Source organism: Phalacrocorax aristotelis, chromosome 13 (genome assembly GCF_949628215.1).
Source record: "Phalacrocorax aristotelis chromosome 13, bGulAri2.1, whole genome shotgun sequence".
Classification (NCBI taxonomy): domain Eukaryota; kingdom Metazoa; phylum Chordata; class Aves; order Suliformes; family Phalacrocoracidae; genus Phalacrocorax; species Phalacrocorax aristotelis.
In genome coordinates, this window is record NC_134288.1 from 11,393,347 (window position 1) to 11,411,065 (window position 17,719).

The 17,719-nt window shown below is 44.4% G+C and overlaps 1 protein-coding gene across 3 annotated transcripts in view; it reads right to left on the reverse strand.

Annotated features, from left to right (window-relative positions):
- COL20A1 (collagen type XX alpha 1 chain) overlaps nucleotides 1-17,719 on the reverse strand; it is a 52,167-nt gene that overhangs the window by 13,739 nt on the left and 20,709 nt on the right. For all 3 annotated transcript variants that reach the window (XM_075109192.1, XM_075109190.1, XM_075109191.1), the window contains 9 exons: nucleotides 16,938-17,070; nucleotides 10,805-10,947; nucleotides 10,038-10,167; nucleotides 9,681-9,737; nucleotides 6,785-6,823; nucleotides 4,675-4,813; nucleotides 2,347-2,489; nucleotides 1,855-1,964; nucleotides 904-1,062 (listed from right to left, as the gene is read on the reverse strand). In XM_075109192.1, the coding sequence (XP_074965293.1) occupies nucleotides 904-1,062; nucleotides 1,855-1,964; nucleotides 2,347-2,489; nucleotides 4,675-4,813; nucleotides 6,785-6,823; nucleotides 9,681-9,737; nucleotides 10,038-10,167; nucleotides 10,805-10,947; nucleotides 16,938-17,070 (1,053 nt within the window). The remainder of the gene's footprint in view (nucleotides 1-903; nucleotides 1,063-1,854; nucleotides 1,965-2,346; nucleotides 2,490-4,674; nucleotides 4,814-6,784; nucleotides 6,824-9,680; nucleotides 9,738-10,037; nucleotides 10,168-10,804; nucleotides 10,948-16,937; nucleotides 17,071-17,719) is intronic.

The following is a 17,719-nucleotide window of genomic DNA, read 5'->3' on the forward strand; positions in this document are numbered from 1 at the left end:
AATCAACTGATGCACTGTTTTCCCCTGGACTCTGAGATCTAAAAGCTGAGCTGAGGAGTAAAAGCTTCACATAAGTCGTGAATGATTTTCTATAGTCCCACTAGCACATTGTGAGTGATGAACCTGCCCCTTATTCTGCAAATATTTAACACTCCACTTTTGTGGCGTAAGTATGCCAACAGACTGCCAGGCGATGGCATACATGGGTGTTTTTGCCCTTAGGACCATGCACTGGGCTCTCACAGGGGCTTGACACCAGGTCCACACTTTCCCTTTTTCTTTTCTCTTGCAGTGAGCGGGCTCTCTGCAGCGCTGTGCGACGCGATAAGGACATACCCGCAGGCTGGCACTGAGTGTTTGGGTTGTTTTTTTTCCAAGTAGCAGCTGACAAAGAGCCCCTGTACTGAAGATTATTGTCCTATCATTTGTATGCAGATGGGCAAGCCCACACACACTGGAGACTGAGGCACATCCAGTCCTGTTGCCTTCAGTCACTGGCATTTCCCAGTGTCACTCGCCGGGAGCTGATGTGCACAACCTTCCCTTGCAGAAGAAATTCCCAAACCCCACTGTCGGGTTCAGCATCTTTTAGAGCAGGATCTGTGCCTTTGCGGTCCCCAGATAATGCAGCCAGCTGAAAGCACCTCCGGGAAGCGCTCACGCTGCTGCCTCTGATCACAGACCTCAAACAGAGGTAGGAGGCGAGGGGGAGAAACACCGCACTAGGAAAGCTCATTAAAATCACAGAGATCAGCGGGATCAGGACATGGTCGTGAATCACAGCAGTGTTTGGAGGTATTCAGAGGGAGCATGATGCAAGATGGCACTCCCCTCCACCTGCTCACCTCATCCAGCTCCAACTTTAAGCCTCCCTACTCTCCAACAGCACCACCGGGGACTCACCGATGCAGACCCACTCCTGGGTCCTCTGGTCCTTGTCACTTTTCCCAGCATGATGAAGCCAGCAGTGGAGATGCTGCCAACGGTGTTGATAGGTTTCTCTCCTATTTTCTTACAGTCCACATAGAGTTTGATCTTGAAGTGGCTCACGGCTACATGCACCTGGGCAGCAGGTGGAAAGAGGCAGGTTGGAGCTCCATGATGAGATGGGGGAGTCTTTTAAAGACAGTAACGCCTTCTGCCCAGTTCCAAGACCGCTGCTGTTACCAGTGGTGTGCTTTTACTGACCAAATGGATCAAGGGGGCTCAGGAATAAGTTTCAGTATATGCTGTGTCTGTTGTGAAACAGTAGTGTGAAACACTTTCCCCTGACGTTCCCCTCACCTCCCCTTGTGAACGCCTTTCTAGAGTTGTAGTATTAAATAATTCCATTTTCAGAACCAGCTGAATAATAAAACTACCTACAGCTACTGATAGAAAGCACTCGTTGCTCATTTGGGTGGAATACCTTTGCTCTGAGGACATAGATGACAAAAAAAACCCCTCTTATGAGTTATAACATGGCTTTCTTACAAGGCTGCATTGGTTTGTGGGTTTTTTCTTCCCTTCCTTCCAGCACTAAATGGTCATCAAAACATCAAATTAAAAAAAGAAAAAGAAAATTGATTTTTCAATTTTTCCTAATTATTAAGACCTAAAACCTCTCGGCTCTGGATTTTCTGGGGAAAAGGAAAGATATCAATTTGTGGAAATCATATTTTGAACATGTGATGAACCTTAACTCTTTCCAACCATAAACTTCAGCATATCAAATAGGTTTGCCAGTTCCCTAGCAATCTGGATGCAAAACATTTGTATAATCACTCCTCGCTTTGAACAATACACACTGATGGCATAATACTCTCAGACTGGCGTGAGATTGTGAGACACATTTCTCCCTCGCTTGATAAGGACCTTATGAAAGCTCCCATAGAATATCTTCTTCACTTCCTGCTGGTCAAAGGAAACTTCCTGCAAATCAGCCTTGTAGTCATGATTGAAATAGGTCAAGGATTTCTTACTGGCTACAGGGAAAATAAGACAAATAACAGCTTAGAATTAAAAGATAAATAAATTTCACCTACATACTGAACAACAGTAAATAAATAGGCTTATACATGGTGAAAGACTCCATATGTTATAATCAAATACTTCTAAACAATGCAAAAGAAAAATAATATATAAGAATAAAGAATACAAGTAGAATAAAAATGAAAATATGTCTTTTAATTGCATTCAGCAGTATTTAAAATGCAATGTTGTCAGCAACAACAAAGCTTCCCCAAAACTGCTGCTATATAAGAAAAAAAAAATTAAAACTTTCCAAGTGAATACCAAAATGAGTTCTGCTGCTCGCAGAAATGTATGCAAATACTTGAATTTAATGTATTCAACAAGAAATCTTACGGTCAAGGTTAACACCAAGGAGAGGCTGGAAGTCCTCGTCTGTTATTTGCCACACAGCGAAGGGCTCCTTGGGGGTCTCGGGCAGGAGGCGCAGGAGGATGCTGATGGTGTGCTCGGGTGGGATTGCAAAAAGGTGGACATCGCTGGAATAAGACAAGCCAAGCAAGCGTCAGTGGCTTAAAGCAGCGAGAGCCATCAGGCAACATCCTACAGACAGGGCTCACCATCGTGTTTCTTGGGCAGGGTCGCCTGGAAAAGCTTCACCCCCGGGAGCTGAGTGTGATGTGCCAGGAGAGACCCTGGTCCCTACGTTTTGTGCATCTCAGGCTGTTGAAGCCTGTGCTGAGTGATGAGCCCTCGAGGGCTTTCCCCTCGTGCTGTGGGGGAGGCCCAGGTGGAGCTGTTGGTGTCAATCCATCAATACCAGAGCTGCCTCAGGGAACGCTCAGAGGGATGGAACACCTCTCCCGTGAAGGAAAGCTAAGAGAGTTGGGGTTGCTCAGCCTGGAGAAGAGAAGGCTCCAGGGATACCTTACTGCAGCTTTTTGGTACTTGAAGGGGGACCATAAGAAAGATGGGGACAAGCTTTTTAGCAGGGCCTGTTGCAATAGGACAAGGAGTAATGGGTTTAAACTAAAAGACAGTAGATTTAGACTAGATATAAAGACAACTTTTTTTGTTTTTTTACAATGAGGGTGGTGAAACACTGGCACAGATTGCCCAGGGAGGTGATTGATACCCCATCCCTGGAAATGTTCAAGGTCAGGCTGGACAGGGCTCTGAGCACCCTGATCTAGTTGAAGACGTCCCTGCTCACTGCAGGGGTTGGACTAGATGGCCTCTAAAGGTCCCTTCCAACCCAAACCATTCTGTGATTCTATGAATGCCAAGACACAGTGAGTGCAGCCTTAAGGCTTTTCAAACTAGAGTCCAGTGGTAGCTTATGAAACATTCCTGCCAGGCTCCAAAACACTTCCCCAAGTCTCCTTTTCAAGGAGGAATGGTCATTGTATAGCACAGGGTAAATCTTTAAGCTTTGGCAGAAATCCATTTTAATGTCCTTCAGGGATAAGCACAGAACCACAGAAACGCCCCTTTGGGTCCCCATGTCCCGGCTGCAAAATTTGGCCCGAGAGCTGGAACCCATGACATGCAGTGATGCCCATCAGCAGCTGCTGGCAGGAACCCAGCTCCCTCTGCAGCCGCTGCCGAACCCGTCAGAGCACACTGGGCAGGAGCAGCAGCAAGAGGATACAAGGCAACGAGGAAGGTCAAATTGGTTATGCCTGAAATACATCTGTAATCTGAAACAGGACATATTTGCATGGGCATATACACAACTCATCAAGCATCTTTTCAGGGCTGATTCATAAGTAATGTCAGGTTCTTATTTCTTTCTGTTTCTGAAGGAGCAATGTCCTTGAAATGCATATGTACCAGCTGAACAAAAGGACTTGCCCATAACTTTCTAAGTATTTTACCAAAGAATTCTCTGAACCTCCCCCACTCTGTTTACTCTAAGAAGCTTTGCTTCTTTAACTAAGATTAAAACTGAGCCAGTGCCTCAGTGATTAGGCTTTAAACAAAGTAGCACTGAATGTCAGCAGTTAGATAATTCCTGATGCATAGTCATAAAAAATGAGTGAGGTCATGGGAGCTGCCTGGCCCACTTGGGACCCTGTGGAGAACCCTCATATACAATGAAACAGGGTCAAGTCACAACCCAGAGTCAGTGGTTATTCCCTCTCATCAGTAAGGACCAAGCTGCAGAGAGCAGCTATGAGGCTAATATTTTCTAAAGCAGAGATCTGTCTCCAAACCAGAGATGTTGGGAGAAGGGATTGAAAATGAAAATGTGGCCTCAAACTGCCCTCATCGAAGTGTATGTGGTTGTGGATAGAATGCCTAAAGGATTGTGTGGTGTCCATACATGACACGATCGTTATGTTCATCACAGCAACTAACCCTGCTGGAAAAAGTGATTTTGTAAAACGGAAAAAAAAGCTCACTGTGAAGTGCTTTGCTGCACAAAAAGATATAATGAATACCCCTATAGTGTGCCCTTAACTTCTGCATGACATATTCCATACTCATCTTGAAGAAAGTCAGAGGTTAATTCCTTAATATATTAAGGAAAAATACTCTGGCGTTCTTTTCAGTCTACTCATGCTTTCATTTAGCTCATCATCCTTATAACTTCATTTTGAAGTTGCCAGTGGGGCCACATCATTCGTCCAGAAATCAGTGATCTTCCCTGATGTGAGCATAGCTAATGTGTATGCATGAGACTGACGATGAGGGTGACGCCGGTCACAGCTCCGCTCCCACCTGGTCCTCTGGGTGAGCTGAGTGTCTCTGAACAGGGTGAAGGTACGGGAACCGCTGAATACAAATGGCTCCATAGCTACGCCTTTAATGGAGGCGTATTCCTTCTCTACTAAGCCAAAAGCTTCCATCATATCAAACCCTGGAAGAGACAAACAAAAACAGACAAAGAAGTGGTTAGAAAAGAGTACAAAGGAAGTGTGGATGCGGAGTGGGTAGAATTAGCCTCCAGCTAGCATGGAGAAGGCAATAGGAGAAGACACCATAGCAACACGGACACCAGCAAGGCTGTGCAAACTCACTAGAAACCTGGAGTGTACTTCACAAGTGGCAGCCAAGGAAAATGGTTTGTGTCTGTACTCCCTGCACACATTTGCTGTAATCTTCTCCTCTTGAAGAAGAGCAGACTAAAGATGGAGATTTTCACACTTGTGGCTTCAGAACTCCAGAATGAAAAACAGATGAGAAAGAAGCTACTCCAACAATTTCTCCTTTTCAACTAGATGCAAAAATATTATCTTCAAAAGACATGGAATCAGTCCATTAATTGCTAGCAGGGGGAAAGAATTATTTCTGCTCTGAATTGCCTTATATGTAAAAGTCAGAAAAATTAGGAAAGAACTTAAAAATATGAGCATTTCCATTTCCTTCTATTTTCATGAGACACCCAGGGGTGACCTGCCTTATGTGGTCTACAGAGATTCTCCCCTGACATTTCTGACATCACCTCCCTGGCTCGTGCAGCTTCATCTAACTCTCCCAGCTCACCATCAAAGCTCTGAGCCATTTTCTCATTTCAGTTTTCTGTTCAGTAAGACAAGATCTTGCAATAGGGATTCTTTCTTTTTTTTAGTTTATCTGAGTTTGCAGCAGGCTGGGATGAAGGAGATAGCTCATTCTTTAGCAAATGGAAAGGCTACAACTTCATTACAATGCGGTGCTTTCAGTCTGGATTCCCTCACCCCTTCACAGTTTACAATCTTCTGCAGCTTCTGGGACTGAGTTTTTATTTCACCTTGGGGGTTGGTTCAGGATGCTTTTTTTTTTTCCTTCATTTTCCAACAGGACTAGGAAGTTTCCCAAAAAGATTACCTACTTGAGAGACATTTATTTCTGATATGGAACTTCTGGCACTGGAACTTCCTTTAAAACATGTAGGAATTATTGTGGTGTAAAAACTGAAAACAAGGCTTGAGTCACAATTAGAAACATATTGTAATATAATCGTATTATTCTCATATTGTGAATCTGCTATGTAATGGTTTCAGTGACCTGCCAAGGAAACGGGCTACTCCTGCCACCTTCGACAAGGAGGAGGAGGAGAGGTCAGCATTTGTCGTGGCTTTATGATTTGATTGCTTTGGCTTCTGCATCCATAGACAGGGCAACAGCGCCGAGAGCCTCCCGGGCAGGGATGCACATCCCCGTGAGCTGCGAGGGTCAAGGGTGGAAGCAGAGCAAAGATGAAGTGTCTCAGCCATGGAGTAACAGCAGCGCTGAGAACTGAGGCCGGTTTCCCAGTCTCATCCATGTCACAAAGCTCTCTGAGAAGGAGGTGATATCACTTTATAAGCAGAACTAATTGCTTGCTAGGTAACAAACACACACAGCAACCCCAACAGCATGAACAGGGGTTATGGCATAGACGGGAAAAACAGGAACTCGCTACCTTAGCAAAGTCCGTACAGCCTGACTACAGAGAGCTCTTCAGGTATCCCATACCTCCTCCAGAGGATGCAAAGGTGATCTCAGTGACAGACTGAGTTTTTCTTAAGGAGCCTATATGGCTTAGGAATTGAAATCCCCTTGAAATTCGACAGCAGTTTGAAGCCTAGCTTCCTTAAAGCCAGTGAAAATCCCAGCATTGACCACTAACTGCTGAGAGCACAAGCTGGTGGAACAGCAGGGGCATACCAATTCAGTTAGTGCAGAATAGTCTTCTACCTGATAGAGAATATTTTCCTATTTCAGTTCTCAAACTTCTCCCCCTTCCCTCAGGACAGGGAAACCATTTCCTCCCTGCTCAGCTCCTGCATATTTCTTGAAAGAGAAGAGCAAGTAGTGTTTTCATATTCACAGCCCAGCACCAGTGGGGCTTGATATGCTACTGTACCTCGTACGGAGCCTTCAGTAGAGCTGATGGTAGGGCAGGCTGTGAGATGAAAATAAAAGGGAAAAACTATTAGGGAAAAGAAGACAATAGGAGATTATGGAAGCAAAATTAAAACAATTCCTCTAGGCAGAGCAGTGGAAAACCACACCAAACCCAGAATATTCTACAGCTTAATTCAAAGCCTGGCCTTTAACCTTCTTTTTTTTATATATATATATATATATAGAAAGAGAGAATTTATGTTTATGCAAACATAAAGGTTGTTCCTTGGCTTGCCCATCACAAAAATAAAAATGTCTTTCATCGTCAAGCACCTTCATGACTGCTTTCTTTTGACTAACTCATCTGGCACCTTACAATATGAAATACAAGGGAGCATCATGTTCTGCAAGTTTCTCTTTAAAAACAGACATCAAAACACTAAGTTATTTTTTTAAACAGCGCTTTTACTGCAACAGGCACCTTACAGGTATTGTAAAATAAAGATAGATATCTGCAGTTCCAAATATTGTACCTGAAACTCAAAATAGACACAGCAAAAATATATATATCAACCTGAGATTTTGGCTTTCAAACGCTTTAGGGAAACACAGTTTTGGCAAAGTTTTGCAGTTTGCCTTTCAGAAATTCCCTTGATGAATCCTCTAAGATGCCACAGGACAGAAAGCAAAACCAGAGGAGAAGAGACTGGGACGTGAAGCTGGATATGAGGCACCACAGTTGTGAGCACTCTCCATTTAAAAGGCACAGGTAAGGGGGCGTTTTAGAAAACAGCGCACAAATGCTACTTTCAGTTATGTGCTGCTGTGTAAATCCCCAGCCATGGATGCCAGATGGAGCTGGGACAAAGGGAATGCTTGCTGCAAAATGAGAAACGTCCCTGAAGATCAAGGACACTTGACAAGGTGGGCTATCTCATAAATGGTTTTCTAGGTCATCAGTATAATAGAATCTAGCAGGTCATTATACAGAGGCTTCGTTATAGCCTTGCTATTGCTAGTCTTGCATCAATGCCATTTCATACCTCATCAGGAAAGCAGGGCTTCCAATTTTCCATACCTAACTCCTGTAAAATGTGTAAAAAATTTAAAGGGGGTGACTCACCCTCTCCAAGGCACCTGAGATTCCTAAGTCTATAGGAGTCCAATGCCATTTTTCATGATCAAGACATACATCGAAGAGAGGGCACCCAAACCTCTCACTTTGATGGTCATGGGACTGCTGAAGCCAAGAGTTAAACCACAAAGACACAAGTTCCCATGACCTCTGTTATTCAACCTGATCCGTAGTTATATACACACATACCATAACTCCTGTAGAATTCAGTACAAAACTATTGAAGGAATCTATGGAAACCAGTTAAGATATCAGTTACTGAAACTTGAGCTACAAAATCATCTCTTTGAGCTTGACCAGCCCCTGGTTGTGGAGCAATGTCCTGCATCCAGGGTGATCTGACTTATGGCTACAAACTATACAGTGCTCTTTCCCTTCTGCTTCCAGAAACCAACCAGCTCTCCAAAGGCAAAGCATTGCTCAGAACCGAGGTACAATGAAAGAGAAAGAAAAAGAAAAGGGATAAATTTCCCCCAAAGTCATATAAGCAGGCTATAAACTTGCCCATTTACCAGGTATCTGACTTTCTTTCTTGGGAGTCAGGGAGCTCTTTCTGAGCCTTGCCCAGAGCCCAGGGTCCCTCTTGCTGACATCCCTGGCAATCCTCACTTCCTTCCCAGGCTGAAAGCACTTGGATTGCTCACAGCTCTTTGATGGGGCAATGCTCAGCTTAAACAAAGCATATCAGTCAGGGTAAGGATCCCTGACACTGGAGGTATGCACTTCTGCTTTGAAGATTTTTCCTAGGCTTTCCAGCCTAGGATTTCTGCTCTCTTGTTATCTTTGTTCTTTGTTTTTCTCCCCAAGTCCCAGCCAAATGCAGTTATTCACTGTACAATAAAAGTTCACTCTTGCAACGTGAGAACATTTCTCTCAATAATTTTGTTAGATATCAATATTTTAGTCTTCTACTGCACATCGAACTGTTTTCCCAGTATTATTACATATAATCTTCACTTCTTAAAAAGTTACTTTATAAAACATACAGAATTTAATATTTCTCCTATTGCCTTTTCAGCTATCATAGCCCATCAGCCATATTAAATTCAACAAGGTGACTCATCAGCCTTATGGGAGGATTGTTTTTACTACAGACTTCACAGGACTTTTCCATCATGGTCTGAGCATCTGTAGATTTCCTCAATAAGCCACTTGAAAACCTAGTATGGTACGTTCTTTGTTGGGTAGAAACTAAAATTTTCTCATCTAATCTGCTTCAGTCTTCCTTCGTGGCTTCCCTCGATATGTTTTAAAACTGAAGTTTTGTTCAGAATCATTTCTAATAGACAGGAAAAGGCATTACTACCCCAATATCTGTATTCTAACATTTGCTTCTTAATAACTTTTTATAACGCTGTTAATTCAGCATTTCTCGCTAATCCATTTAATAGTTTGCTTTATATCAGCATATGAGAACATATGCTCATTAAATTTATTAAGAGACTTTACAGGGAACTTTAAATTGGAACTTGTCATCATCCCCTTTGCTCCATTTTGGTCAAGTTGTGCAGAAATCCTCTAAAAATACTGTCAGTTTCTTTACAAAGTGAGTCTGATTTTAAGAAGGTATGTAGTTTCTGGCTGTCCTCGGGCAGTCCCCAGAGGCATGTGTAAAGAAATGACATACCCACTCCTGCCTGCCCTGCAGAGCCCACACTGCGATTTGTTACTGAAAAAAAAAAAAAAAAACCACAAAAAAAAACCACCACAAAAAACCACAAAACCCCAAAACCCAAAACAGCCCCAAACCCAAAGCAAGATTTTATAGGAGGTGATTTACCCTCTGTTTTGGATGGAACGAATCCTCGTATTGAAGGGAATTTAGACAGCACAGGAGCTGAAAGAAAAAGCAATACACACATGAGCTCTGTTATTCAGGACAGCAATGCCTGGCTCAAGAGCCGGGTGGTCGCCGGCCCTTCCCAGTCATCCTGGAATCGCAAAAACTGCACAGGAGGAGTGCAGAAATTGAGGCAGGATTTTCCCTTGTCAAGGCTAGTAGCCTACCCTGCTGAGCAAAACCCTGGCCTTGGTCACAGCCCAGTGCAAGCCAGGGCATCGCTGCCCCACTAGAGATTGCCTCAGGGCTGATGGGCGGAAGGTTATGAAACGTGCACGTGCTGACTGATACACTTACCCGTCCGTCCCGTTGTGGACGTGCTCTCGCTCTCTCCTGTGTAGTGGATGGCAGAAAGGATCACCTTGTAGGCTCGATCAGGCAGGAGCGACTGCAGGGTCACGCTGCTACTTTTGCCAGAAGCCATGATCTACAGCAGGGTGGAAAAAGAGCCCAACGTTTGTGCAGGTTTCCCCGTTATAGCTCATACTCGCACCCTGGAGTTACATGGAGGCGTTCTAGTGGTGAATCCTGGGACAGCAGGACTCAGGGCAGCATCCCTGCTTAGTTCAGGCAATGGTGAAAGCCAAGGAAGCCTGGTTAGGCATCGCCATCAGACCATGTGCAAGGGAAGAGTATTTCACTATGTAAAGAGCCCGATATTCCCCATGCAAATGGCTCAGAAGTGCCTTACAGTATGGTAACCACTCTGGGTTTGAGTAGAAAATCTGGGGTTTAAAAGGTTAATGTTTAACTTCCCTAAGTCAGAGGGGCAGTAGGTTTATCCTGAACCCCTCTGCCTCCAAGAATTCCCCACCCCAATTCAGGGAGGGAAGAAAGCTGCATTATTAGCAGCTTTGATGGACACAAATATCTTAATGACAATGAAGCCTGGAGGTCCTCTTCACAAAGCAACACATCAGCCAGTCAGAGGAAGAGGTTTGTTTTTGTACTCCTGTGAACCATGGTAAGTCCTTACGGAGGGATCAGAGTTCCCGTGGGTATGAAATTGTCCCCACATCCCTCTGGTCCAGTACCTGTCATGTACAAAGGAGCTGGAGACTTACTGTTTGCTGAGCACCGGCATCAGAAATAGGGTTGTAGGTGATTTTGTAGTGCTGTACGCGTCCGTCAGGGGGGGTCCAGTGGACCTGGAGGCTGGTGGGGGTTTCAGAGTCGATGAAGAGGTTGGTGGGCGGGCTCCGGGAATCTGTGGCAGGGATTAAAGGTGAATGACATAAAAGCAAGGGAGTAATGTCTATAAACTGGGCCAGCAGCACTTGCTTTCAAGCCTGTTTCTGAACACTTCAGGCTCTGCTGTGCTGTTAACCTATGCTCAGAGGAAAAGCAGTCACTTTGGGGACTAGGCAAGAGAGAAAACAGATCCTGGCGGGGTGAGGGCTGCCCGAGTACAACACAGTACAACTCAAGCGTTCAACAGTTCAAATCCTAGGACCTGGAAAAAAATCTTGGAAGAAGGGAAGAGCCCTGGAAACACAAGGGGAAGAGATCCTTTGTACACATCACAAACACTGAAGGATATCCTTCATAAAGAGCTGAACTGCAGTTGAACTTCAAAGATCTGGAGATGCACTGGACTGATTGCTGGTTAAACCTGGATCACACTTCAAAGTTAATCCATCACAATTTCTAATATTTTCCAGCTTTTTCTTTCTCTTTTAAAAGTATTCTTAAAAATCCCAGAGCAGCCAGCACACAACAGTTTTGCCTCACGCTTCTCAGACCGATGCCCACAGCCTCGAGGAGGGGATAACGAATGGTGCATGAGCTACCCTCCCTTTTCTGACCCTGCACTGCAATGTACGGATGTTCCCAAATAGGTGATGGGCTGAGCCGTGGTCAGCCAGAAATAGCCAGAGACAAAAGCTGAGCAATTTTTAATTGTGTAAATGCATTTCTGTCCCTGGGGTCATGACACGTAACAGACTGGACCGGGTGACAGAGGCTGTTATGCTGAAATGCTTTCTCTGAGCAGGGACTGAGGGTTCGTAAGAGAAAGGCAGAGGGGGGATAAATTCATCCACTGTTCAAACAAGGGGCTTCAGAGCGTGGGGTCATCTGCTCCTGAAGCTCATTTCCAACCAGAGTCTTGCTCTGCATAAATGCACATGTCTGGCCTTGAACCCAAGCTGGTGTGAAGACACAGAAGTCTTGGACAGAGAAAAGGAAGAGACTAAATATTACGGGTGTGCCCTAAAGACGGTCAAGGACACACACCCAGGCTATGAGGTTTCTTTTCTGCAGTTTTACCTGTAAGGCTCTTCTGCCCACCCAGCAAAGTCTAGGGTAACCTTAGAGCACAGGTTGAATGAAGATCGTTTGCATCTTCATTGATCCTCCTTTCCTTTTCTGTATAAAATGAGCTTATTTTACTGAAGCTGAACCAACTTTGCTGGCAGCTGAATGAGGCTGGAGGCTGTTGCTGTGCATCACCACAAGGTAAAGTGGAGAAGAAAACAAGTGTGGGAGGTAAAGTCACTTCAACAGCACTATTATTAGTGCAGTGCAATACGTCTGCGTCTTTGCTGGCTGCATTGGCTATTTCCTTCAGCTGAGGTAAGTGGAGACTCTGTAAGTGAACAAAGGGAAAGTTAGGGAAAAATCTTCTGAGTTGGGTTTATTCTTGGAGAGCCCCCAGGCCAGCAGAGTTTGATGGCATAGATCTGACAGCCAGGGCAAAGGTCACCTCCTGAAGCTGCCTAGGAGGAAAGAAGCGTCTCTGACACAGAGGACACCATCTGTGCCTTCGATTACCTCTTGAACCTCTGCTCCTCCACCAGAGTTGTCCCAGGCTGCTTGCTCTTGGGTTTAACCAGCATCACAGGCACATTTTCAAACCCTGGAATCTGCTCCATCAAAATACTTATCTGCGATGATTATATAGACCATGTTTTTCCCTTGCTGCCATGGGTTGAAGCTTCTTCTCCATATTTCAACCCATTATTTGCAATGTATGCTCTGGTAGGAAGAGCTTATTGAGGAGCTGGATAAAGAACTTGAGGACATTTATCAGCCCCAGTCTGGAGATGTTTCTGTCACAGCTTCACTAGAAAAATGGGGCACATAAGCACTTTGCAATCCACTTCAGTGCAAGATCAGCCAGGGTGGCTCAGCCCCAGCTTCAGCAGCAGTTCCCAGCCAAGCTGCTCTCTCGTTCTTTACAGGGAAGAGGATGAGGCATGCTTGTATGCTCTGCCGTGGTGGCAGAAACTTCCAAGACACACTTTAAGAGCAGATGGGGAGGATGTCAAATTTATGAAGATCTTCCTGAGTCCTTATTTACTAATTTTTGTCTCACCTTGCCAAGCTGAGGGACTTCTTTCTTGGCCCCACTACACTGGGACACAGTGCAACTTCACTTTAGACTTCTGGGTAGGATTTGAGCTAAGCTGGGCAAGGATAGTGACAGGATAATTCAACTGACAGGTTGAATAACTCATTATACTGCTGAAATTCAGTTACATATACAGTAGACATTAAAGTGCTCAGGTTCCTGAGTCAAGTCACAGTCCTTTTGGTGTGGGAAAAGTCCCTGTGTCACCATGACCACTAACATGTCCTCTGATGCTCATTCATATCACCACTGCCTCGGCACCTCAATCCTGAAACTCTGTGGCAGAGAGAGACCCCAATATCCTTGTTCTTCAGAACAAACAGGTGACTTTTTTATTTTGTTCAAGCTCCTTTTCCTCAGCCTGGATGAGAGGACCTCCTCTCAGTAGAAAAGAGATCCCCCTTGGCTTCTCAGCAGGATCAAAAGCCACCCCTCCTTCCAGCATCTTCCAAGGATCACCACTCAGCAACATCTCCATGTCCCAACAGATTCCTCTCCCAAAAGGCACCTTCTGCACTCCCACTAGCTTGCGTGGAAGGCTTATATATGTTTGATGTACCACTAAGGTGTTTATTAATATGATAAATGGTCACTATGTAGAGTCTTTGGTCAAGGATAAGGACCTCGTTACACTTGACAATTTATAGTAATGTACTGAAAGAAGAGCTCTTAACTCAAATAAGACTTCAGTCTAAATATAACAGAGGGACAAGAAGAAACATCAGAACTGTGGATAAGCATGCTGTAACAGTTTTGTTATCCGTGGGAAATACACCAGTGTGCTTTTGTTCCTGCTCTGCATCTTGGTAAGCCTGCAGAGAAAGGTTTGCTTAATCGAGTTACTGAAAAATAATCCTTAACTTTTACTTTTTTCCCCTAGTCAACATTAAGTATTGAAAAAATTCCACTTGCTCCATGCATTTTGCAACAACTAAAGAACTCCCTTTGGCATCAGGTTTTCGCTTGGGTTTCAGGCTCATATAGAAGTAAGGCAATTGCAGAGAGGGACTGGAATCAGAGACTGAGAGAGGTGGTTGTCAGCCCTCCCTTGCTAGTGCAGCCACAGGGGCAGGGGGGTGTCTTCCTCCTAGAAGGACACCCAGACCACCTGGCACTGGTGGTGGGAAGGAAATTAAGGTATTTCCGTTGTTTATGTTGCAATGATCTCACTCCATGTAAATATTTAAATATTCAAATAAATAATAATAGGTTTTTTTAAAAGACTGAGGATCTGAGTTTTTCCAGCTACACATCTTAACTCCAAAAGTAATTTTTACTCCCTCTTGCTCTCTCTGAATATATAATTACACCAGTACATCTTAAACGCTATGTACTGAGTTAGATAAGAAGGGACCTGCACCATATAATTGTCTCCAACTTTTGTTCCTTTTCCAACTAAAGCTATTCAGCCACTTCAAGGTGAATTCATAAACATTTTGAGGATAAATATCAAGCCATAACTTTGAAACAAATTTTGTGCCTGATAGGAAGAAGAGAAACCTCATCCCAAGCCTACCAAATGACACATCACAGTAATGAATGGTTTTGGTTTTCATAAGATAGGGTGATGTTTCTGATGACCTATTGTCTGTGAGGGACTGGTGGCTGCAGGGTCGCTTGGCCTTGAAATGCGTTTCAAGTGGGGCGAGAGGGATTAGTGCTCCTGAATAAAATGAACTTGGTGTTCTCACCTCACCCCCAGGACAGTGGTTCCATTTCACAAAACCAGCATGCAACGAGCATTACACTGACCTGGCATTTTTTCCCTTGACCTTCAAAGAAGAAACTATTCTGGGGAGGATGAAGGACAGGGAGAGAAGCTTGTGTTACCAGTGCTTCCTGCTGAGTTTCACTTCAGCCACTGCCCTTAAACTTCAGTGTTTCTTGCAAATTCTACCAAGACATTGTTAAGAGAAAGTTAATTACTTGGCCTATTCCTATATAAGGGCACGTTGCCGAGACAGGAAAAGAGCAAAGCAACAATGAAAGGAAGAGTGGTTTCTCAGCCTCCTCTAATGAGTACTTTTGGTTTTGTTCAGCATAGCCTGGTTATTGCTATTCTCCAGGTTGCAACCCAAAGTCTGCCATCCTGAGGAGGTCTAGGTAGCTTTTACTGGCGTTTCATCCCCCAGAATTTCATTTTATGATGAAAATTAGGGTGCAAAGGACTCATAAAAATCAAACCAAGGGTTTGGGATTTTCCACAAGGGATTGCCATGCTCTGGCTGAGTGAGTTACCATTCACCAGCTCTGATATGTAGATTGACCCTGTCAGACATCCTAACCACTCTTAATTGCACAATAAAAGATGGTAGCTTTTGCTTGAAACAGTAAAGGTTTGAAGTATACCCACATCCCAGAATTTCCCAGAGTCCTGTTTAATGCCACATCTTCCCATATAACCCTTGCACAAGCCTTACTCAATTTGCTGTCATCCACAAGTTTCCTCGGAACTGCCCAAGATCAGCACTGCCTCCTGGAAATCATCATCCATCCCTTGTCCTGTGCCACTTCTTCCCTGTGGGCAGTTCTTACTTTGAACATTAAAAGGACAAAATTGCCATCAAAGACATTGATTGCACTCGTAAATATTAGCCCTGAGAAGTGTGTGGCACTGTCCTGACTCCATGCAAACTGACCAGCAGCCCCCAGGCACTGAGACCCTGGTTTGGCTGTCCAGCTGCACACCTGATTTCTTTGAGTGCTTTGCTTTCTTCATGCAGCAAGTCAAAGTCTGACATCCCTAAGGCATCCTTCTTCCTGAACAAGGACTGCAGCTGACAAGTGGAAGTCAAATTGCCTTCCATGTCCCACCAGGGTGCCAACAATAGCAAGGACTGCGTTGTTCAAATACGCCTAGAAGGGCACCATTGCATGCCATTTGTGGTGGGCTGAGGGACCTCCTCTGACATTTTGTGATTCATGGCTTAAAATGTAGCCATGCATTTTCCAAACAGCTTTAATTGTTGCTTTATCGTTATATACGTGTAGGATGCTTTAATTTATTTTGTTTTTCCTTGTCAGTATGCAGCTCCTAGGTGCTTGCTTGGGGTAGCTTTATATAAAAATGTTTTTATTATTCCTCATTATTAACAAAACCTGACCTCCTATTCCAAGACTGCCATTTACTCTGAGCTTCATCAGCTCAACACCAGCGTAAATGTGTCCATTCTGCAAAGAAAGTTGAAAGCTGAGAGAGGGAAGAGAGGACTGCTGCAGTTGAATGAATTGTATTCCATTCACTGCCAACAAAGCCATTATACAAGCAATATTAATTAAGAGGACCTCTGGGAGCGCCACTTTTTAACCTCATATCCTGCCTGTACAAAGCAAGATTTAGATAATGCTTCCAGGCAGAGTCTGCCTGCAGGATTCTCTCATTTTTGTAAGTGCCCTCAGATGAAACACAGCTCAGCAACGATGCAGCTGAAAAAATCCTCACCCTCCTTAACAGACAATATTTTACTCTCAGAAAACATCCATTAGGCAGCACAGTGACACGTGCAGCCAAACACCCTGCAGAAAGCCAATTCATTTGCATCAGTACACTCTACAGAAGCAGGGGGGGAAAGCAATGTGTTCTACATGAACCACATTGCAAGGGTATCAGATGCCTATAAGATGCACCAGCCTGTTTGTGTTTGCCCGGCCTATTTTTCTCAGGACAAATTCAGAACACTTTAAAACAGAAGGCTAAATACCTCTAGCCACTTTCAAATATTCAGGTTTGGGTTTTCAGAGCTGGAGATGACAAGATCTGAGCTTCTGGTCTATGATGGGTTCTGAGGCATCTCGTGCCCTGTTTATTACCCCTAGGCTGTGAATACCGAGCACTGATCACTTACTGGTCCTGTGCTGAACAGAAACAGTGTCACTTCGAGCACCATCTTTGTAATAGGCCCAGATGGATATTTTATAGTCAGTGTTCTTCTGTAAGCCTGGCAGGACAGCAGTTGCCACGTTTCCAGCAATGGAGAGCTGCAGCAGAGGAAGAAACGAGTCAGTCAAATACCCAGGCTTCCCCAAGCTAGTTCATGCCATCTGAGTGTCTCACAGATTGCCCATAGGCAGGAGTTAGCACTGGGCTTTGGGGACAAAGTTTACTGTTGTGGGTTGCACACATCTAAGCAAAGGCAAAATTCCAGCCTTGACTAATGCATTGTAGATGCCCACGTATTGCTGCCCCGTTATATTTAGCAGCTACTGCGATAGCAGTATCACAGTGCAGTGCTCTGACATAAGACAGTCAACCTGCCCTGAGCATGAAATCCCTTTGCTCAGTTTCCACCGTTTAGATGTGCTGGGAACAGACACCCCAACACACCCTTATTACAGCCTAGATGTGAAGCACTGCATGAGAGACTTGTGTGTTTATCCCACTTCAACTGCTGTTTGCGCTTATACTGAAAGCAGGAGCTTGAGATGGAAGAGGTCTTTCTGAGCTGCACGAGCTCTTCCTCTGGTCATTCTCCTCTGTGTGTTCCTCAGCTGGACCTCATCCTTCTTGAAGAGCAGTAGCCCAAAAAGTTGTTGGTGCTTACTAGCACTGAGGAAAGCAAAAGTTGCTTCACCTGTCTTAAAGGCGATACCTCTAGCTATAAATACTTATTACCTTTGTCTTTTCCAC